The 22,532-nt window shown below is 39.1% G+C and overlaps 5 protein-coding genes across 6 annotated transcripts; 2 read left to right on the plus strand and 3 right to left on the minus strand.

Moving 5' to 3' along the window:
- On the plus strand, positions 246–1,914 carry LOC18770439. Its single transcript, XM_020569106.1, has 6 exons — positions 246–658; positions 776–900; positions 1,050–1,162; positions 1,304–1,381; positions 1,497–1,683; positions 1,856–1,914. Exons 1-5 carry the CDS (start codon positions 525–527, stop codon positions 1,641–1,643), a joined length of 597 nt encoding a protein of 198 aa, XP_020424695.1. The 5' UTR covers positions 246–524; the 3' UTR covers positions 1,644–1,683; positions 1,856–1,914.
- Positions 5,825–9,558, minus strand: LOC18770038 (probable glycosyltransferase At3g07620). Its single transcript, XM_007204555.2, has 5 exons — positions 9,348–9,558; positions 7,865–8,777; positions 7,653–7,783; positions 7,167–7,515; positions 5,825–6,829 (listed from the first exon to the last, which is right to left on the minus strand). The coding sequence occupies exons 2-5, from the start codon at positions 8,750–8,752 to the stop codon at positions 6,161–6,163; spliced, it is 2,037 nt and encodes a 678-aa protein (XP_007204617.1). The 5' UTR covers positions 8,753–8,777; positions 9,348–9,558; the 3' UTR covers positions 5,825–6,160.
- Positions 10,251–13,529, minus strand: LOC18771627 (probable glycosyltransferase At3g07620). Of its 2 annotated transcripts, none has more exons than XM_007204166.2 (5): positions 13,382–13,529; positions 12,399–13,207; positions 12,180–12,310; positions 11,496–11,847; positions 10,251–11,172 (listed from the first exon to the last, which is right to left on the minus strand). In XM_007204166.2, exons 2-5 carry the CDS (start codon positions 13,155–13,157, stop codon positions 10,504–10,506), a joined length of 1,911 nt encoding a protein of 636 aa, XP_007204228.1. In that variant the 5' UTR covers positions 13,158–13,207; positions 13,382–13,529; the 3' UTR covers positions 10,251–10,503. The 2 variants fall into 2 exon arrangements, with proteins under 2 accessions (XP_007204228.1, XP_020423217.1); XM_020567628.1 differs by lacking the exon at positions 13,382–13,529 and having other exon boundaries at positions 12,399–12,907; positions 12,993–13,081.
- On the plus strand, positions 13,828–17,076 carry LOC18771248 (CRS2-associated factor 1, chloroplastic). Its single transcript, XM_007203723.2, has 5 exons — positions 13,828–14,838; positions 15,080–15,207; positions 15,430–15,655; positions 15,756–15,883; positions 15,974–17,076. The coding sequence occupies exons 1-5, from the start codon at positions 14,004–14,006 to the stop codon at positions 16,907–16,909; spliced, it is 2,253 nt and encodes a 750-aa protein (XP_007203785.1). The 5' UTR covers positions 13,828–14,003; the 3' UTR covers positions 16,910–17,076.
- Positions 17,581–20,597, minus strand: LOC18770815 (sugar transport protein 14). Its single transcript, XM_007201879.2, has 4 exons — positions 20,218–20,597; positions 19,102–19,424; positions 18,393–19,022; positions 17,581–18,284 (listed from the first exon to the last, which is right to left on the minus strand). Exons 1-4 carry the CDS (start codon positions 20,357–20,359, stop codon positions 17,832–17,834), a joined length of 1,548 nt encoding a protein of 515 aa, XP_007201941.1. The 5' UTR covers positions 20,360–20,597; the 3' UTR covers positions 17,581–17,831.

Genomic DNA, 22,532 nt, shown 5'->3' on the forward strand with positions numbered 1-22,532 from the left:
AGTATAGCCGTTCGGCGGTACTCTAGAATTTTTCAAAGGTAGAGCCGCTCGGCTATACCCATTGGCAGTCCTAGTGACCGCATCCCACACCTGCAGAATATTGAAAAATCGTAACTGACATTGAACTTGAACCTGCACAATCACTTTAGAATTAGTTAAGCCAGAGATCAAACCTTAATGACCCTATCCTAGGCGGGTCTAGGAGGCGCAAGGAGGGTCTAGGAGGAGCTAGGCGGGTCTGGGCGGCGCAAGGAGGGTCTGTGCGGCACTAGGCGGGTCTAGGCGGCGCTAGGCGGGTCTGGGTGCCAGGGTGGGTCTGGTTCTTTAGGATTTAGGGTTTGGGTGCCAGGGTGGGTCTGTCGTATTTTTTCCGGGTACGTGTGCCATTTTCTTCGTTGAAGCCGATATTTCGAGCAAGAACTGTATCAGATGCACCACCTTTTGAACCCAGGAATATTGCGTCATTGTAGGCACAGTTCTGCAGCCACTATATTTTAGTCTATTCTTTCACTTCATTTTCTTCTATGTTTATTGATGGGATTCAAAATTATAGCAAGTTTGAATTTGATGGGAAACTGAATCCTACTTTTGTGGAAGGGGCATTTAAGCTCCCATTATCAAGCATACGAGCATATCTAAAAGAGCCTATTACTCCCAGGTTTCACTTTCTTTTCATTTTGTTGGATTATCTTCTTAATGACTAAACATAATTGATCTGCTGTGTGCATTTTCTGTTTTAGTCTTTAAAGAATCTCTTTGCTTGTGTTCCTTGTAGGCTCGTGCGCGGAGGTTCTGCAGGAATTACCCGACCTGACAGGCCTGGACTTGATCTAAGTAAACAACCTCCTGCTGTTCGCTTAAACAAGGAATTGGATTTTATCCTGACATTCAAGTTGAAGGTTTCTTACTAATTCAGTGCAAGCTGTTTGATATTTTTATATATAATCAGTTTATCAAAATAGAACTTCTTAGCTCTTTTCTGTTCTTTTTCTTTTTCTGGGTCAGATTTAGCTCTTTCGATTTTGTACATTGATAAGTTTCGGAGCAAGAGGAGGATTTAATACGGGAAAGTGGAATACCATATACAATTGTGAGGCCTTGTGCATTAACTGAGGAGCCTGCCGGAGCAAATCTCATTTTTGACCAAGGAGACAATATAACGGTATATAATCAAATAGAAGATCACTATTCTCTCTTTGTTGTATGCCTGTGATGACATGTGTTGCTCTTTCTTTCCCTTATAATAGGAATAATATCTGAATGTTATGATTTATAGTATTTATATATATATATATATATGCAGGGTAAGATATCAAGAGAGGAGGTTGCTCATATTTGTGTTGGTGCGTTGGAAAGCTATGCGTCTGGCGAGACATTTGAGGTCACAGCCCGACTTATGTCCCTTAATTGTGTGCTGCGTGCTGTGGCTGTATTTTGCTATTTTTGGAAGTTAAAAGCTTTTGCAGATTCTGAGATGCTTATAAACTCATTTGCAGGTTAAAAGTGTTGTGCCATTTAGTGAGCCATTTACAGTGGACCCTCAAAATCCACCCCCCGATAAGGACTACAATGTTTACTTTAAAACTTTGAAAGATGGAATTACAGGAAAGGAAATCCTCGAACAAGATCCTGTACCAGTGTAATGTTTTGCATACATAGAGCTCTAATTTCAACCTTAACTCTGTAAGTATAATGGAGCTTAATATACTTCCATTTTCATCTGAGATAATTCTCTCAGCAATGAGTCAATGACTAATGAGAAGAAAATCTGTCAACATATATATATATATATATATTAATTCTCTCTCTCTCTCTCTCTCTCTCTCTCTCTCTCTCTCTCTCTCTCTCATTGCAGGTGTACATACTCGTAGCAGATGAAAAGCAGAGGCTTCTACGGGAACATACATAAGCGACTAAGTTCTGTAGGACAAATATACGTGACTTAAAATGTTTCACCTGAGATTATTTTTCCCTTTGGACTTTGTTCTTCTCCCCGGTTCAATCCACATTTAGCGTTGTGGCGCCTATAGTTATGGGAACTTTGATTTTTCAGGCCTCTTTAGCAATCACGGCCCCTTATACTTTGTTGGAACAAAGAAATTCTTTTCGAAGATGGGTCTAGCTTGCCATATTGCAAAAATTCACAGTGAGATAATGAGTCATTACTCTGTGAGCATTGATGACTGAGTTTTGTGAAATTTGTCTTCCCTTTTCATATGTTTTCTTGGATGAAGGCATATGTTGAGCACAATGCATGGGAACTCAAGCAATACATTGAGGAGCTTTACTGGGGATCCGGTAAGCGTGTGATGCTGTTGGGGCACAGCAAGGGCGGCGTTGATTCTGCAGCTGCATTGTCCGGCCTTACTATTTTTTTGAATTTAAAAAAAATAGTATGGCCGTGCGGCTATACCCCTTTTTTGCATTTAAAAAATAGTATGGCTTTACCTCTTTCACACGTGGGCTTAGGCCACGGGCCGGCCTTTTTATAAAATAGTAGTATAGCCGCCAGGCTATACTATTTTTATGAATTTAAAAAAAAATAGAATCGCCGTGCGGCTATACTCGTTTTTTGCATTTAAAATGGTATGGCTTTACCTCTTTGACACGTGAGCATAGGCCTACTTGACACGTGGGGAGAGGCCATGGGCCCGCCTTTATATATATATATATAATAGTATAGCCGGCCGGCTATACTATTTTTTTGAATTTTAAAAAAATAGTATAGCCGTGCGGCGGTACTCGTTTTTTGCATTTAAAAAATAGTATGGCTTTACCTCTTTGACACGTGGGCTTAGGCCATGGGCCGGCCTTTTTATATATATATATATATAATTGTATAGCCGAACGGCGATACTATTTTTTTGAATTTAAAAAAAGAGTATAGCCGGGCGGCTATACTCTTTTTTGCATTTAAAAAATAGTATGGCTTTATCTCTTTGACACGTGGGCTCAGGTCATCGGCCGGCCTTTTTATATATATAATAGTATAGCCGGCCGGCTATATTTTTTTGAATTTTAAAAAAAATAGTATAGCCGTGCGGCTATACGCTTTTTTGCATTTAAAAAATAGTATGGCTTTACCTCTTTGACACGTGGGTTAGGCCTCTTTGACGCGTGGGCTTAGGCCATGGCCGGCCTTTTTATATATATTAGTATAGCCGCCCGGCTATACGGTTTTTTAATTTTAAAAAAATAGTATAGCCGTGCGGCGCTACCCGTTTTCCCCTTTATTTTTTTTTTTAAACAAAGAGTCTTTACTCCTTTGACACGTGGCACCTAGGGGCTGGGAGCGTCCTTTTTTTTAATATATACAAGTATAGCCGCTCGGCTATACTCTTTTTAATTTTTAATATTTAATAAATATAAAATGTGTTTCTTTGCTTTTGGTTTTTGGCCTACTTCTTTAATTTACTATACATAATCAAGTAATATCCTAGCCTTTTTTAATCACTTTGCTTAGTAATTATATTTTAATTATTATTTAGTATAAAAAAATTGAAGAAAAAGAACACAAAGTAATTAATTTCTATTTATTAAGTCTTTTGTGAAATCATTTGGGTGTCTTAATTCAATTTCTCTATAGCCAAGAGCCCTACCAACTACTACTATGCCATTACTCGAGTATCTACCGTCCCTTTTTTATTTTTTACATTTTCAAAGTTATTACCCGTATAAAGATTTTACCACTTTCACGTTTAATAATGTATTATACACGTGCGCGTGCGTATTTCTCATGTTTAATACACGTATTTTTTACAAAAATTTCAATAAACGTGAAAGACTTGGGATCAAAACCAATGATCAAGGCAAGCAATGCCTCCACCCCCAACACCTCCCATACTACCCAATGCTGCACCAAAGAATCCAACTATTGAGCCAACTACAATTTTCCAACCAAACTTGATCTCCTGAACAACCAAAATACATATGTCAAAGTCAAAATACCACAACAGTAAACATGAAAGGAAGAATCATAAAATTTTATTGTAAAAAATACGTGTATTAAACATGAGAAATACGCGCGCGCGTGTATAATACATTATTAAACGTGAAAGTGGTAAAATCTCTATACGGGTAATAACTTTGGAAATGTAAAAAATCAAAAAGGGACGGTAGATACTCGAGTAATGGCATAGTAGTAGTTGGTAGGGCTCTTGGGCTATAGAGAAATTGAATTAAGACACCCAAATGACTTCATGATCTTTCCTCTCTTGGCAAATTCCAAAACAACTCCATGAAATGAGCTCAACCTAGAAGAAGGTACAGAAGCTTTGAGTATAGGCAGTATCGCTGCAATCCAAGCTGTTCTGAGCAACCCAACAAGAGCCATCTCCATTTTAGCAAAAACCCAGATCAGAACAGAAAGAGTTGAAAAAGGCTAGTCTCTACACCCTGCTGAAGTGCTCTGTACTTAGAGGATTAGGGGGCATAGATTCATCAAAACATAGTCTCTTTTGAAGTATGTTTGAAGTATGTTGGTTTTAGTTCTCACTTACATATTGACGTATGTTTGAAGTCTCACATATGTGTTAAAATATGCTTGCAGGGGTGCATGATTCCTTCTGGACTCATGCATGTGATGTGGACCAAATGAACGAGATACTTCTGGACAAATTTGTGGAGCTTTATAGCATGCCGATACTTGAAAATGTAAGTGAACTAGTCCTATTTCTCTTCCGGAAATTGGGTCTCATAAATTCAGATCTTTCTCTGGCTTGTTTAAAAGCAACTTGGGTGGAATGACTTGTATTTGACACAATGATTTCCCAAGGCCACTTAAAGTTCGTTTTGATGTCTCCTCACAAGGCTTCAAGATGAAGTAAGAACTTACGAATGCGTCTTCATTGTAGAAAACTTTTGCATTGAAAGACTGTATTCAGCTTCTCCCTAATTTTTACTATATGATATAATGTAATGGTCAAACTGCTTCTAATTGTTTGAGAACTTGCATTTTGAAAGTTGCTTTACACACATTTTATATGTAGACCCGAATTAAACTACTTATTTATTTCCATTGATTTTTTGATAGCTCTGCCTCTTCCCTGTTGCTTGAAAGTTTCCAAGCATCATATCCAGCATTGACTTTTCCTCCACTTGTAACATTCCACATCGACCAACGGAGAGGGGGTGATGTGCCTTATATCTACATGCCCACCTTCATCTAGCACGAGGCCATTTGGAAGCTCACTGGCTTCGGAGTCATGGGAACTCCAAAATTAAGCGAGTTTGGGCTAGAGCAATCCCAAAATGGGTGACCCACTGGGAAGTTGCTCGTGAGTTCCCAGAAACAAAACCGTGAGGGCATGAGAGGGCCCAAAGTGGACAATAACGTGCTACAACAGTGCCGATCCGGAATGTGATAATTTGGTATCAGAGCCACTCTACCGTGTGGTGCGAGTGTGTCGACGAGGACGTCGGGTCGACCAACGGACCTATTGCCATAAAAAAAAATAAAACAAAAAAGGACCTATTTACATCAAAGTTGGGGTGCAACCACTTTTCAAGTGATCCGTTCTTAGCGTATTCGTAAACCAAGAAGCGAGTTCCATCTGTTTCGCATGAAGTGCCCAGAAAACTTACCAAATTCACATGATTTACTTTCTGCAGGATGTTCAGCTCCTCCTTGATATCTCCCTTGCTTCTCTTTAAGGCTAAAACCTTCCCATACATAGTGCCTTTGTAAATTGAACCCCAAATTTTACAATGTTCATCAAGGTTCATGGTTGCCTCCATAATCATTTCTTTTCCGTACATGATTGGCTTACCTAGATACTGTGAAATCCCAGTAAGTAACTTATCCTGAACCATCTCCGGCTCATAGTTTGTGACCTTGAAAGGTTTCCTCTTATTTGATAATTTACAAGTATAGACCACCAAGACCGCTGAAAGTATAATCAATAAAGCAACTACTGAGCTTTCAATAGCAATGTGTAATTACCATTGACAAGGTGAAAGCTGAAAATAGTACATAAAGCTTTACCTGCAGTTATTTCATGGGCTAGATTTTTAACTGAAACTATTTCTACAAATTCACAGGGAGAATAAGAAGCTGATATATTACAGAGAAGAAAAACAGCCCCATTTCTATTTCTGGGACTGGCATTTACATTTCCACCTCTGCCGTCTGCTCTTAACATTTCACCATGCTTAAGCAACCTTACCGGATTTTTATCTGAAAAACTCTGTTGTACCAAATTGAGTGAAGAGTCATGTGGAAGAGATCATACTTGAGGGGCCTAGCATGCCAAAGAAAATGCTTTTGAACCTTCCTGACCCCTCGCTGCATCTGAAGATACTTCTCTTCCGGTATTGAAAGCAGTATCTCTTTCAAGTTTGGAATGTCTCTCTCAGCAAGAATTACTGAGAATGCCCCCCAATTCAAAACCTCAAAAAATGGCGGAACAAAATTGTCGGATATGATCACAGGTACGCACTCGTAAAATATTGCTTCGACCACCCGTGGGCTGTTGACCTCGTAACCCTTGGGGCAGATACAGTATTTGCTGCTCTTCATATGCTGGATATAGTTCATTTTGCTTGCAACACCAGGAGGCATTGGACCAAAGATCTTCATATCAGGGTCTCTGTCTTTCCAGTACTCTAGCAGAATTGGACGTAAATAGCCATGCATATTTCCAGCATAAAAGGCAAGAATCTGCCTCTGAGAAGGAGGTTTGCCGCCAAGATCTCTAAGAGGATTTCTCGCAGACCGAACATACGTTTCTGGAAGGGACACATCCCTTCCTATTTTAAAGCCGCCGGTTACATCAGCATTGCAGAGGGCTTTCATGCAACGTTCCATATGGTGCCTTGTTTCATATGGAGCCTATAAAAGCCAACCTTTCATATTAAGAATACATGCACACAGAAAGAGACACACACACACACATGTAGGAAATTGCAGTCATTATGGGCTCAAACAAGCACACATTTATGGACAGAACATGTGGCGTTCCACTTTTGAAAACGGTCCTTTGGTCGGTTTAAACAACCTCCTCACTAGATTTGGTATTCACATGGGCCAATATGATAAGATTCATTTGAAAGTGAAAGCTTAGGTCATGAATCTCATTCTACTCTCTTTGTATCTTATCAAAATAACAAAGAAGAAATTAGTCACCCAAGCAAAATCAAGGACAAGGAAAGATGCATGGAGAGCATACCCAGTCATGGCAAGCAACAAGAAAATGATCTGCTCCACCAGTTCTGTTCCAGTAAGGATACTTTGCTGCAATTTTTTCAGAATATTCCTTCAAAAATTGGCGTAGGTTTGTACGGTTGTGAGAGTTACGTACATATAGACTGTACTCTAGCATCCGTGAACTAAATGGCATATAAAACAGATGCGCCTTTCGTGGATCCTTCACAACAAAGCGCTTATATCCCTGCATCAGTTTCATGAACCATCCTTCTGAAGCATATAACCCCTTGAGTATTGGTTGATGGAAGATGGGCTTGTTTCCATCCTTGTAGATATAGATTTTCAGTGTGCGTTCCATAAGTTCGTAACTCCTGATAATGGAACAACTATTACTTTAAAAAGAATCACTTTCTTGTTAAAAAAGAAAAAAGAGCATCACTTGATAATGGCAAATTAGGCTTCAATGTAGGATTAAAATCAAATCAACTCCTATTTTAATTCCAATTACCTTTTAAACATAGAAACATTTCGAAAGAGAGGGGCATAAAGTTCTCGATCATTTATTGCAACAGGAGGATGCTCAATCTGTGACTTCACAGCTAGGATATCCTGGTCACGTACAGAGGACCATCGTGGTCTCTGCAACAAAATATAAGAAGTTAGGAACCCCTACATAAACTGATTAAGGGATGATTAGGTTGGCAACAGAAATATTTATACCAAAGAACGTGAAGACGCACGGTGCCGCACTAGTATATGATTCATCTCATATATTGATGTTATTGACTTTGGTGGCAATTCACTCTTCATCTTCTTCCTCCCAGGATTTGTCATCACCACAGAACCATTTTTTGAAGTCACAACATCACTTTTGAAGGAAGTAGAACCAACAGAAGCATTGGTCGCATTTGCCAACGAAGCTGCTGCAGGTAAAATGAGTGGAGAGGATGGAAAACCAGTCTTGACACCATCAGATTTTTTTGCTGTCAGATTTGAATTTTCTTTCAAAGTATTCTCAGTAGAAGTTTCATAGTTTGGTAACACAATCCGCTCCAAGGGGAAGCCATACTTAGCCACATTAGCCTTATCCTGAACAGAACCATTTTCTTGATTTTCAATACTGACTAATGCTAGACTTCCATTTGTGTCTACCACATTCTCAGACGGAAAATTGTGATCTACATTTCTATGAATGGTATTTGCAAAAGTATTATCTATCCCTTTTTCTTCTAATATTAAATCAATTTCCTTATGTACATCCTTTCCCTTCCGTCCACGATCATGTCCAATTTCTCCTCCAAGACCAGAGTTACCAGCAGCTTTCTCCACCCCACTAAACATTGAAACATCAATAAAATCCGAAGAAGAATGTACCGTAAGAGGATTGCGGACCATCACAGACTTGGCAGAAGAATGAATAGAGAAGACGCCGCTACCTTTGAATTGTTCTTGAACCTCATTCTGAGGCAACAGAGACCGAAGAGCATTTCCATAGGGAAGCAACAATGACTGAAACGATACGTAAGTAACAGCCAGTACTCCCAGAAGAAAAAGCCATCTCCCGGTTTCTACATGGCATATCTTAGGAAATTGAAATGAGTACTTCATACCAGGCCCTAATACTTGCCAAGTCCTGCATAAAGTTCCCACAATGATAAAATTATACATACAAATTACAATCAGATAGGCACCATAGACAACCCAGAATCACACATTGGAAAAATAAATACAAGAATTTGAAGCATTAATATTTGGAATTGTTAACATGTAATCAGGGTAGAGACCAAAACAAACAGTGAAGTTCATGAACAGTTAGAGAGCAGAGAGCACCAATAAAGCTAACTTTGTTATAGTGAAAAAACGGAAACAACAATTCAAAATCACCTCACTCACATCATATAAACATGATAGCAAAATCCTTAATTTAATTACCAAAAAACAACAATGAAAGCTGGCTGGCTGGCTCAATAGAGATTACTAATTAAGGCTAATTTAATAGTTATACACACATTAATTAAGCTTCATCATCAATAATGTAAAACAGAACTCAAGCAATTTCAGTTACAATTGGCAGGCATTCTAGTCTAGTTTATGAATCTATGCCTTATCTGAGTGACTGAGAAACACTAACATTCTGGAGGCATTAGCAACAAGAAATGCTATTCTTGTTTGGTTCCCGAGAAAATGAAAGACCATAACTGACCTGAGTATAGGAAAGCACAAAACTTGAGGCTGAATTTCCTTTGAAGCCAAACAGAAAAACCCAAAACTGAACAGTTCAGTATGTATGAGTATACCCCAAAAAAGGAAATAAGAAACCTTTTGCAAAGAACACGGCTTTTCTTTGTTTTTGGGAAGTAAAGAAGACGGCTTTTCCAAGTTTGGTCCTTTGAAAGTCCGTTTAAAGAAGGAAGAGCATCTCACTCTTCAGTCTCAACCAATTATTGATTTAATATACTTTTCCTTAAATGAAATATAAATTTTTACAATTGATCGGGACAAGCATTTAATATATATATTTTTTGCTGAAATTCATTGGTTTTTGTCTTCACTCTGCCATGACGCCATCTGGCTTACTTACTGTATTCATTATCTTTTTTTTTTGTTGGCTTAAAAGGACAGCTATAAAAGTGAAAGTACACTTTGGTTATTAGTTGTTACTCAATTTACACGACTGCCACTGTCCAGTGTTGACCATTAACTAACATTTTGGCATCCTCTGCTCTGGCGCTCCACTAGAAGTAGAAATACTAAATAACTAAAAAGTAGACAAAATGATTTCGTACGAACCCCATCAGCATCATTTTTATTTATCCTTTTTGGGTGGTCTCTATATTAGTGTTACAAACTTTTCTTTAAGACAAGGCCTCCCATATATATGAATTTTTTTGTATGAGCCGGTTGTATAATCTCTTATTGTCAGATCACACTACATATAATCCACAGGTAGAGCAATTTCTATAGGCGACGTGGGGGCGTAAAAAAGGAAGATATCCACGGGCGGTTCGTCCTATTCAGATATTCACGACCAAGAAGTACTGGATTCTCTTTCGGATAGGCCCTTTATGTGATCTTTAACTAACACTACTTCAAGCTCATAAGAAGCAAAAACACAATCTGTAGTTACTTTTTTCTTCTTCTGTTGAATATTTTGACACAATTGGCTATTTACATACACTATCCCCACTAAGCTAGAATTTCCTTGTATTCAGCTTCATTCTCAATTTCAGGGGCAAGAAATCATCGGTAGAGTCAGTCTGTTTTATAGCTCTCTCTTTCTTTACTGCTTGTTTACAGCAACCTTTAGTTTACAGCCACCAGTCTTTTTTAGTACCAGAGAACCTGAAAATCTCACATTTTCATCTGGTTTTTATCTGAAGAACTCTATTGTACCAAACTGAATGAAGTATCATATGAAATAAATCATACTTCACGGGTTTCTTGTGCCAAAAGAAATGTTGTTGCACCATCTTTACACTCGACATCATCGTAAGGTACTTCTCTTCTGGGATTGAAAGCAGAATGTCTCTCAAATTAGGGATATCCTTCTCTTGTACAAAAACTGCAAATGCCTCCCAATTAAATACCTCAAAGAAAGGAGGCATGTAGTTATCTGATATGATGACTGGCACACACTCATAGAATATGGCCTCAACTACTCGAGGTGTGTGAACCTCGTAACCCCTGGCACATATGCAATACTTGCTGCTCTTCATGTATTCCCTGTAAATTTTTTTGCTCTCAATATCATGTGGCATTGGGCCAAAGATTTTCATGTCAGGTTCTTTGTTCTCCCAGTAGTGTAGTAGAATTGGTCGGAGATATCCATGCATGCCCCCGGCGAAGAAGGCAAGAATAGATCTTTCTGAAGCCGGTTTTCCTCCAAGATCCTGCAAAGGGTTCTCAACAGAACGTATATATGTAACAGGTAGACTGGTGTCCTTGCCAATTTTGAAGTCTCTACCAACATTGGCATTGCAAAGAGATCTGATGCAATTCTTCATGCACTGTTTTGTGAGTTTTGGGGCCTGAAATTCCATATGACAAGGCTGTATTAGATAAAGGCTTTGATAGAGGATGGTATAATGCAGTTCAATATGACTGATAGTGTCCATTTTCCCCTTGAAAAGGCAAAAGGCAGAAACATATAGGAGAAAACCGCATCATTAGCACCCAAACTAACAGGAAGCACAGCTCCTGGATTAATAGTTATTCTAGACTAACAAATAATGCTCATGGTGCTGAATAGGATTTATACTCCACAGGAACTCATCAACTTTGAAAGAGAAGAGAAAGATTGGTGACTCTGAAACTATGACATTAAAATTAGATTGATGCATGAGAACCATACCCAGTCATGACAAGCAACAAGAAAATGATCTGCTCCTTCCGTTCTGTTCCAGAAAGAATACTTTCTTGCAATTAACCCAACATAGCTCTTCAGGTATTTCTCTAGGACCTTCTTACCATTTTTGACATTTTGTCCAGAAAGGGTCAACCTTAGCATATGCGAATCAAAGGGTAAATAGAATAAATGAGCTTTTTTCGGGTCCCTCACAACAAATTTTTTATTCCCCTCAACTAGTTTCATAAACCACCCTTCTGAGGCATAAATTCCTCTCATCAAAGGCTGATGGAATACAGGCTTTTCACCTTCCTTGTAGATATAAACTTTGAGCATGTGATCCATCAAGTCATAACTCCTGCAATAGAATACATATAAAATATCAAGATAAAATTTGTCATGGGTTTCCACAAAGAAGTCTACATTTCAAACTTTCAACTCCTTGAAGAGACAAACAAGGCAACATGGAATCAGAGCAATATTCACAATTCCATATCTAAATATAGGATGCTCATGTATCTCTACAAGCACGAAGAGAATCTGTAGAGATTGATAAGTCCCAAATTGAAAGTAAAAATATAGACATAACTGAAGCAGTACAAGCAAACACTAAAAGAAAATGAAAATAAAGCATTTTATACATGCATATACATAGTGGACAGATTAGGTATCTAAACAAAACGGGCTTACCTTATAAATTTGGAAAGATTTCGGAAAACAGAAGCACTAAGTCCTGGATTGTTCCTTATAATGGGAGCATTCTCAATCTCTAGTTTTGCAGATTGAAGTTCACGATCACGTGTAGAATACCGCCGTGGACTCTGGTGCAAATAAAAGTACAAGTGAGTATCCAGAAACTTTAACTCATTCCTTGTTGCCCAAATTGGAACCTCAAATTTAAATTCGTACCATTGAAGGAGAAGAAACAGGAATTCGAAGCAATAATGCATTCATCTGGGATAGTGATGTTGGTCGTGGATTCCACTTCTTTAGTATGGAAATACTAGTCATTGTAGAATTGCCATTCAAGGTGACTGGAACAGGCTGCCATAGCTCAGTCTTTTGATGCTCAATTTGGGTTTCTGTAGTTTGTTTCACATTGCCCTTTGAATCTGCATTTAAGGTTTCCGGACTCTCTGTAGAGATACCTTGCGATACAACTGGCACAATACCAGCTTCATTTCTACCTTCACTCACTGTTAAACCAGAGCTTGTTTTAGGTCCATTGTCTGCCTTGTAACTTTCATCTGTTTTTTCAGTCTTCTGTAAGGAATCATTTCTAAAATCGATAGTCTTTTCCTGAACAGAAATATCTTCTGCATTTCTATCCGTCCCCACCGGAAAATTCTCATCAAGGGTTAAATTCTTCTCCAACATGAGCTCCTTGTGTGAATTACTGTCATCGTCTGGTGCCAAATCTGAAACATCAGTATCATTAGCCACTAGGCCCACTACAACACCAACATTAGACTTGCTAGGCTTTGAGTTGTTTGAGCTGCTAACATTGGCAAAAACTGTGGATGTTGAAGTTGAACCCTTATCAGCAGTTGAAAAGTAAAACTTTTTACCAGAGGGAAGCTCAAAACACTCAGATGCAACTACAATAACAACCACCCCACCGATTATCAACAGCAGTCTCCGGATTTCAATGTTGCCAGCAATATCCATATCACAGAAATTGCACAGTCAACCACTTGTTTTTAACAACACTTCAATATCTGAAAGAAATTACATTCTAATTTGTAAATGGAAATTTGGCCAAATCTTAAAACAGGAAAAATTGTGATTTTATAAGGAACCTACCCAATATATTCAAATTTTTTTAAAAACCCATACATTTAAAGACTTTACAAGATCAAATGAGGTAAAGAATCAATCTTTCTATGGAGTACCTTGAATGTGCGAGGCCAGAAGAGATCTCTTCAGGCTTTGGTCAAGTGTCGGTTCATGGGTTCTGCAGCTGAAACTGCTACTACTACTTTGCCAATGCCAACTTATTATAATCCTAGAAAACTCCGACTTTGGAAGCGGAAGCAGCAGGTACTTGCTAAAATGACCTTTCTGTTTCATAGTATTACGGTGAAGCCATCCTTTCGTCATTCTATACATAAGTAGTAAAAACATGGCAAAAAGCAGAACACATAGTGCAGGCAGACATTGACCTACAACATGTGTCATGTCGTCTACAATGTCCGGGAGGTGAGGATCTAACTCATCTGAGTCTTCTGAATGTAAACACGGCATGTCGTTCTTTTTGTTTAGCTAACGACGTCGCTTCGAAGGGACTTGACACTTGGCCGTTGGCAGTTAGCGCCAAGCTAACCTTAAACCTCTCTCTCTCTCTCTCTCTCCCTCTGCAAAACTCAAACTTGAAAACCCCTACTATCAACTGCTCTGCCTCTGCGACGTCATTTAACTGGTTTGCATCTAAACCCAGCAAAATGCCTTCTTTCTTCTTAAAGTTGTAAGCTTTGGCTTTCAATTTGAGGATCCCAAATCGTACTTTCCCAGTAAATGGCGCTAAATTTGCCCACTTCCTGTCCAATTTTCGCGCCACTATTGAACCTGAACCCGAACCACAACCCCACCCCGAACCGCCCGCCCACAGAGGTCCGGTTCGCGCGGTGGAATAACGCCAACGCCGAGAAATTTAACGAGCGGCGGAGGGCCCAGCAAGAAATCGAGGACGATATCCGCCGCGAGCGCCGCTTCGACTCCGCCACCAGAATTGCCACTATTTACGACTCTGCCACTGACACCACCACCACGAGTGAAACATTCAAATCCGTAGGCACACCTTCGTTTCCCTCGAGCCCTTCCATCCCGGGCAAAAAATCCAAATACTCTAAAAACCCTAACCCTAAAGAATCGCACCCCGCATTTCGCCGAATTATTAGACCCACAAAGCTCTCGAAAATCCCAAAAGATAAAGGTCCAACAGTTGACAGAAAAGCCAACATTTCCGTCGGCGATGATGGCCTTTCGTACGTCATCGACGGAGCCCCATTTGAATTCAAGTACAGCTACACTGAGACTCCTAAGGTGAAGCCCCTTAAGCTCCGAGAACCGGCGTATGCGCCATTCGGGCCCACCACGATGGCCCGGCCGTGGACGGGTCGGGCCCCATTGCCTCCGAGCAAGAAGAAATTGAAGGAATTCGACTCGTTCCAGCTGCCACCACCGCATAAGAAAGGGGTTAAGCCGGTGCAGTCCCCTGGTCCGTACTTACCCGGGTCGGGTCCAAAGTATGTGAAGTCTAGGGATGAGATATTGGGTGACCCACTGACGCCTGAGGAGGTTAAAGAGTTGGTTAAAGGGTGTATCAAAACCAGGAGGCAGTTGAATATGGGTATATAATCTTGTTCATTTGACTTTATAGCCTTTATTTGTTTTCTTTCATTTGGAATTTTGATTCATTCTTGGTGAGATTGTGAAATTGGAGGCAGTTTTAATTTCAATTGTGGTGGTAGATGATGTGAGTTTTAGATTTAGAACTTCAAAATGCCAGAGATTTGTAGCCTCAAGTTTTCAACTTTGCAAACTAAGCTTATGAGTTTTTATTTTATGATTCTATTCATTCGGCTTTTTAGGTAGAGATGGTTTCACCCACAACATGTTGGATAACATACATGCTCACTGGAAGCGCCGGAGAGTGTGCAAGATAAAATGCAAAGGAGTGTGTACAGTCGACATGGACAACGTGTGCGAGCAAATAGAGGTTGGTTCTTCTTGCTGAATATGCTTGTCACTTGTGATTTCATGCATTCATCTTAGCATTGATTTGTGAAGTATATATGGCATGATAACAAAGTAGGTTGAGTAACAGCCAAACTATGACTCACTATTTACAAATATAAGATTACCAAAGAATGTCAGGTTGTTTGAGATTTGGTTTGTTTGTCATTTGAGTTAATTATTATTGGATTATATTGTTTGATAGGAAAAAACTGGAGGGAAAATCATTTACAGAAAAGGTGGGGTGATATACCTTTTCCGAGGCAGAAACTACAACTACAAAACTCGTCCGCAGTTTCCTCTCATGCTTTGGAGACCTATCACTCCTGTATATCCTAGACTGGTTCAACGGGCTCCTGAGGGTCTAACACTAGAAGAAGCAACTGAAATGCGCAAGAAGGGACGGAATCTGATACCAATATGCAAGCTAGGTACCATATGCTTATGCCTAATGTAATCTTTAGAATGGCAATAAGAATGTTTCAGTTTTGCCCTCAAGTAAACTCATAATGGTGAGTTTGTTTTTAACAGGGAAAAATGGAGTATACTCTGAGTTGGCAAAAAATGCCAGAGAGGCCTTTGAAGAGTGTGAATTAGTGCGAATAAATTGTACAGGGATGAATGGGAGTGACTACCGGAAAATAGGTGCTAAACTAAAGGTCTGCTATTCTTTTAGAGAACATTTCTCTTGTCATGATAATTTTCATAGCAAAGCATGCTAAGAAATTCTCTTAACTATGTGAATGCAGGATCTTGTCCCTTGCGTGCTAATTTCATTTGAACTTGAGCACATTCTTATGTGGAGAGGTCGGGAATGGAAGTCTTCTATTCCTTATCCAGAGAATGATCTCAAGGAAGTCAAAGGATCTGACGTTGATGATTCAACTTCTATTGCACCTCCCTTGGAAGGCCAGGAAGAATCAACATCATGCGCTTCTACAGTTTCAGTCAAGGATGCAAGTCTTGAAATACTCAATACAAGCACACCCTCTATTGGTTCTGAAGTTGTGGGTGCAGAGGAAAGTGGGGATCTATCTCCTTCACAATATGTTGAGCCATGTGCCACAGTTGATGGGGTTTCAGCTGTTGGAGGGACCCATGTAACTGAAACCATTTCAGATGTTGAAGATGATGAATCAAAAGCTATATTGGATCCATCTGGAATTGACCGCATATTGGATAATACAGGCTGCGCTGCTGATGAAGCATCACCAACTACAGTCACGGGGGGTCCGAGAAGTAATGAGAACCCACAATGTGCTTCAGTGAGCTCAGAAAATCTCAGTGAGCCAGCAAGGTCGAGTGGACCTTGTATGGAGAACGTGCTGTTACTTTTGAACGAAGCTGTTGGGAGTGGGAGTGCACTTATTTTAGATGATTCTGCCTTGGATGCCGACATTATTTTTCAAAGGGCAGTTGCCTTGGCGCAGTCTGCTCCCCCTGGCCCTGTGTTCAAGCATCATCGACCTAAGAAAGTAGCAGTTCAGAAGAGAATAAAGATTATGAAGCAAGAAGCCAGTGTTTCAGAAGTGAAAGAGATAACAGTTCCTGTGAAAAGAGGAAGTGAGAAGATTCAGATGAAGGATACTAAAGTTAAAAGAACAAGAGATTTTGGGGAAAGTCTAGATAATGTTGTACCACAGGGAAGTTTGAGAGTTGATGAACTTGCTAAGCTATTAGCATGAATTTTCTGAGATGTGATTATGAATGCCATGCAGAGTTTTTGGTGGTACAAATTTGGCTTCCATTTGACATCCCAATTTTTGTCAATTCTGACAATGCTTTGGTTTTCCGGGCCAATAGAACTAATTTTGGGTACATTATTATATTATTATTGACCATAATTATTTAATTGTGGGTTGTATTTATGTAGTTTTCATACTAATAAATATATGTCGGGTCACTGACACCGATTAGGAAAGAAATATTAACTTTTAAAAAAATTTGGTCAGAAAAGAGGGGAGAAAGAGGAAATTTGAACATATCCATTTAGATAAGGACGATGAACATCTGACCACTGTATATTTTTAACGGAAAGTTGGTTCATACCGAACGAAAAAGTTGAAAAAATTTCTTTTACGATATTTAATAATTGGATTTCTAAAATATTTAGTGCTACAAAAAGTCAGATGAAAATGCAATAATTTATAACAAGGTTATCCTGTATTCTTTGGATAAATGTCGCATCGCTAGTTAGTGACAAACCAAAACGTATCTGGTGATGCTGATGCTGATGCTGTCAGCAATTATGATGTTTATTTAACTTCTGGTCAGAAATTTTTATGCTGTCTTCTAATTTTCAATGGAACTCAGATGCTTGTTTGGAATGTTATTGCCATGACAAGAACAAACAGGATAAACATATATCCACGACCAGAGAGATGTGTAGTTACTATGAAAATGGAGGTTGTCTGCCATGCAGATATTACATTTCCAGGCCATTTTGGTTCTAAATTTGGCGACTTATCCCGGACCTAAATGATATTAATTCTTTGAACTTTTGAAACTGTTGAAACTAATTCTTAATTATATATAGAACTGCATTCAGAAAACAAACTATGAATAAGAAATCTGAACAATGTTTTCTTCTTGTGCTAGCCAGAGATTCTAAACTTGTGCTCCTGGCTTCCCATTGGGTCCAACTTGCTCCCCATCTCCTACTATTCTTTTCCAAAACCAGTGTTTCTGAAAGAGAAGATATATTTCTTCTATGGGCACCTGCTTTGTTTCTGGCAGGAGGAAGAAGATGAAGCTGCTCATAATCATTATCAAGCCTGCAAACAGCAGAAAAATCCCATATTGAAGATGGCATAGCGACGCGAGGAAGCACTGTGCTATCAGAGCTGTGAAGAGGAGATTGACACAGACCACCACACTCTGTCCAGCTGATCTTGTTTCCAAGGGAAATAGCTCACTTGGAACTAACCACCCCAAAGGACCCCAAGACCTTCCATAAGCCAAAACAAATATGCAAATGACAACAACAAGGAAGATCCCAATTCCTTTTGGGAGGACTTCTCCTTGTCCAAACTTCAGGGCTAGAGTTATGGCCACAGCAACCTGCATAGATTGAAAAAACAAAAGTATAGTGAGTATATGCAATAGAATATTGTAGGCAACCTGGTAACTAAAGTGAGAGTTTCTTAGTCTGCTTAAATGTGCATTTACCAAGCAGCATATCATCTCAGTTCCAGCTTCTAAGAAGAAAGCTCTTCTGCCAAACTTATCAACTAAAGCCATTGAAATGAATGCAGCGAGAACAAGCGCTCCACTAGTAATGACAGATGAATATAGAGCTGCCCCTGAGCCAAATCCCAAGCTCTGAAATATGACGGGTGCATAGAAGAGGATAGAGTTCATGCCGGTGAGCTGTTGGAATGCAGGAATTCCCAAGGCTCCTATCACCAATTGGGGACGATTTTTTCTTGCAAGTAGATTCCTGAACGGGTGTTTGATTGCTCGAGCTGCATTGCTGGCATCAACCAGGTCAGCATACTCAGCATCAACTTTTGTGGTGCCTCTCACTCTCTCCAGTACTTTTCTTGCTTCTTCTAATCTGCCTTGCTCTACAAGACTATTTGGGGTCTCAGGAAGAAAAAGGCCCCCAACAAACATAAGAGTTGCTGGGACTGTAGCTAAACCAAGAGACAATCTCCAACCCCATGGATGGATTTTATCGGTTCCATAGTTTATCAAGTTAGCTATCAGGATGCCTAAGCAGGTTGTCAGCTGAAAAAGTTGGTTAACTGCTCCTCGAATTTTCGCAGGAGCCATTTCCGAGAGATACAAGGGAACTGCCTGGATTATAGGACAAGAAAGTTGTTAGTAAATCAGAAAGATGCTGTCAATTTTCATTGGTGGAGAGCATTAGGCTTACTTGGTTTCCAAATCCAATGCCAACACCAAGAAATATTCGACCGATGATCAGCATTGCAATGTTTTTGGCAGCAGCATTCAGGACTGCTCCTATAAAGAAGCTGACTGCTCCAACAAGAATGCTGGCTTTCCTGCCTTTGTTTCTGGTAACATGGGAAGCTCCAAATGTTGAAATGAGTCCCGCAAAGTACAGGGACGATGTAAAGAGTGTCAGAATTTGGTTATCATATTTACAGTAATCTGTCTCATTGAGGTGCAGTTGCTTCCTTCTGTAAATTTTCGGGAAGAATTCCTTCAAGAAATCATCCATGGAAGTCACCCCACCTGAAATTTAGCATCAAAAGTAACATTCTTTATCTTGATTTTGGAATTATATGCCAAAAGAGGCCTCTTCCCCACAGTAGTATATAATTCCATTTTCCTTCCCTTAAACCTTGAAGGGTAACATTCTTTTTCATACGGAAAAACAAAAATCCTAAGCATTATGGAATATGCTTGTTGCAGATGGCAGGTATGCTTTCAATGTCTTATCTAAAATCATAGAAACTTTTTTATCTATGAAGGCTTCTGTCCATTTTTGTGGATAAGGAAATCACAGAAAAGGTATGTTCATTTTTGTTAGGTGAGGCAACACATCAGTGATGGTATGTTGCACCTAAGGTATTGTATTGAAAGACTTTGCAACCATTTGGAAAATGAACAGTACAGGAATAAAAAATCTGCCCCATAAATTACATAGAAGAAATGCAGAATTAGGATTTAGAATTCCTTAAAGCGTCATAATATGCTTTTGAGAACACAGACAAAGCATTCTATCATCATTTCCTGTATTTTTTTTTTTCTATGAAAAACTAGTTGAAAAAATTCAAAGTTTCAAATTTCACCCCCTGTCATATTCCTCCAACCTCTCAAATTAGTTTTGTAAAAACAATTTTAATGATCATGATATTGGTCCTTCAATATAAAACAGGTTTCAACTTGATCAAGAAAAACATCAGTCTAACAAACCTGCTTCACAGGATATGCTGATATCCATGAATTACAAACACCCAGATCAAAAGAGAATTTAATGTTTCAAATTTTATTTTAGAATCATAAACCTGTGAAAAGAACTGACCTGAAACACCCAGATCATAACCAAAGAGAGAGCCTCCAAGGGCTGCAACAATGCAAGCAAAGATGAAATACCCAGTAATCCTATACTCATATTGATGAGCCCTTTCTGATAGCACCCCATCACCTCCAAATCCTCCTGCCATTCTCCTAAAATCTGTTTTTCTCACCCTCTTTGCTTCTGCCTCTTGTCTCTGTCTCTCTCTCTCTCTTTCTCCAATAGGTCTGTTATAACCTTAAAACTAATGACTTACAGAAGGGAATGATGGTTCACTATGAGGGAGAGAAAGGGAAGGGTACAAGTATATATACACACAGGAAGTTACAGAGAGCTGGAGTCAACCAACCAACCCAATTAGATTGGACTGAAAAACAGCTCAATTTTATACTATATATATATATATATATATATTGGTATCAAATGAAAAAAAAAATCAGTGTTCTGTATCTGTTATTGTATCTGTTATCTTTTTTCTTCTTTTTTGCTACACATAATACAAAACAAGTAGAAAAAGTCAGAAAAGGACCTGCATGGACTAGCTGTATTATTTATAAAATAACTCAACTTTAATATTTTTTTATTATTACATTGTATCTTGAATTCAACTCTAATGGCTGGCTGTTTCCTCCATACCGAAAACCCAAGTAGGCCATGGACTCGTCATGCATTTTGTCCAGTTGACCTAAACTCCCCAGCACTTGATTATTATGATTAATTGATTATATTAATTCCATTTAATAATTAATTAATTTGTGAAGTAAACTATAATGGCCAAAAGATAAAAAAAAGATAAAAACGGTAAACTGGTAGAATATTTGTTAAAAAAGAAGACATGAAGATTTTCCTTTAACTGAGTGGTTTCTGTGGGAATCCGCATGACAGGGAAGAGTGAATTTCGAGATTATCCATCCAATATTTTGTTGAAAACTTTTGAAACTTGTAAGGAATAGTAACAGCTATTCGTTTTAAATTTCATCCCTACAACTATTTGGATAAGGAAGAAGAAGATGGAGGACGAAAATTCTGAGTATACTTTTCGCTGGCACGAACTAGAAGCGTTAGCCGTTATCCAATTTGGTAGAATAATCTTTGCCAAATGGTGAATTGTAATAACATGCAATTCCTAATATTCCCAATGGTCTTTTTGTTTTCTGTTTTTTCTTACAATCGTGGAAGGGATCGAAGCTTCACCTCTAACCACAAATTATGTAAACCATCTATGCACATAACAACCCAAAAAATAACCATCAAAGACTGGTATTCCTCATTGACCCCCCAAAAAATAAAACAAACTGTTGTCCCTCTGGTGAAATGTTGGATAAGTTATGCTACGTTCAATGGCTAACAAACATATATAAGTAATTTTTGACCGTTGATATATGTAGAGCTTACATCGGCATTTAAAAGTTGTATTTCGCCCACCGGCTAGCAAAATACTTTGTTATTTGGGCTTTTGTAATTGTATGATGCCTACTGGGTTTCTCTTTGGGGTTGGTAACCCTTTCTGGGCTTTAATCAAGTTTTTGTAAACTAATGTTTGTTGTAATAACTAAGGGACCCACCAACGAAATGAGGCCTAGGGCATTTTCAAGCAGCCCACCATTGGAGATTAAAAAGGACTAGAATCCTATACAATATCAAAACAGTCCCCCCTGTACCCGACATCCTCACACTCATATCAACTGTAACAGAACTTTTGTAAGACTCTACCGCCTTCTCATTGGTCATGGTCAAAAACTGCCAAAACTATCGTAAGACTCTGAACACCTTCTCATTGGTCACGATCACATTTATTACTTGAAGGCCAAGTAAACACCTCAAATACCCTAATCGTTTGGTTCCTTCGCAACCCTATTTTATTTCTTTTCCCCCTTCTCTTGTCCCCATCTTTACAACTAGCGGAGAGAGCAAAAGGCCAGGCATGACTAGTCAAGAAGACCGTGAAGAGCCCGGTTGTGCAGACGGAGAGATGACGAACGGGACTGAGGGTGCTTATCTTCTTCTATTTTTAAAGCATACAATCTTGAATCCCGAAACAGCGAGAGATTTGGAGCACATGAAGCGCAAAATTCTTTCTGGAATTGAGTTAAACTCACCCAGCAGAAGTAAGCGAAAAGCACTACGAATCCAAGAACCTGAAGCCCCGCGAGCCCGAGAATCCACTAATGGTGCTGCACGAGGACGAAGCTCACCTAGAGAACTGCAATTTCAACAACAAGAAAGAGGAGGTTTGTTCTATGGAAACTATGCCCCTCCTGATTTGCCACCAATTCCAAGCCTACAAAACTTAATCCAAGATTGCAGTAAGCCTTTTGAGA

The sequence above is a fragment of the Prunus persica genome, chromosome G7, assembly GCF_000346465.2.
Source record: "Prunus persica cultivar Lovell chromosome G7, Prunus_persica_NCBIv2, whole genome shotgun sequence".
In the NCBI taxonomy this organism is placed as follows: Eukaryota; Viridiplantae; Streptophyta; class Magnoliopsida; order Rosales; family Rosaceae; genus Prunus; species Prunus persica.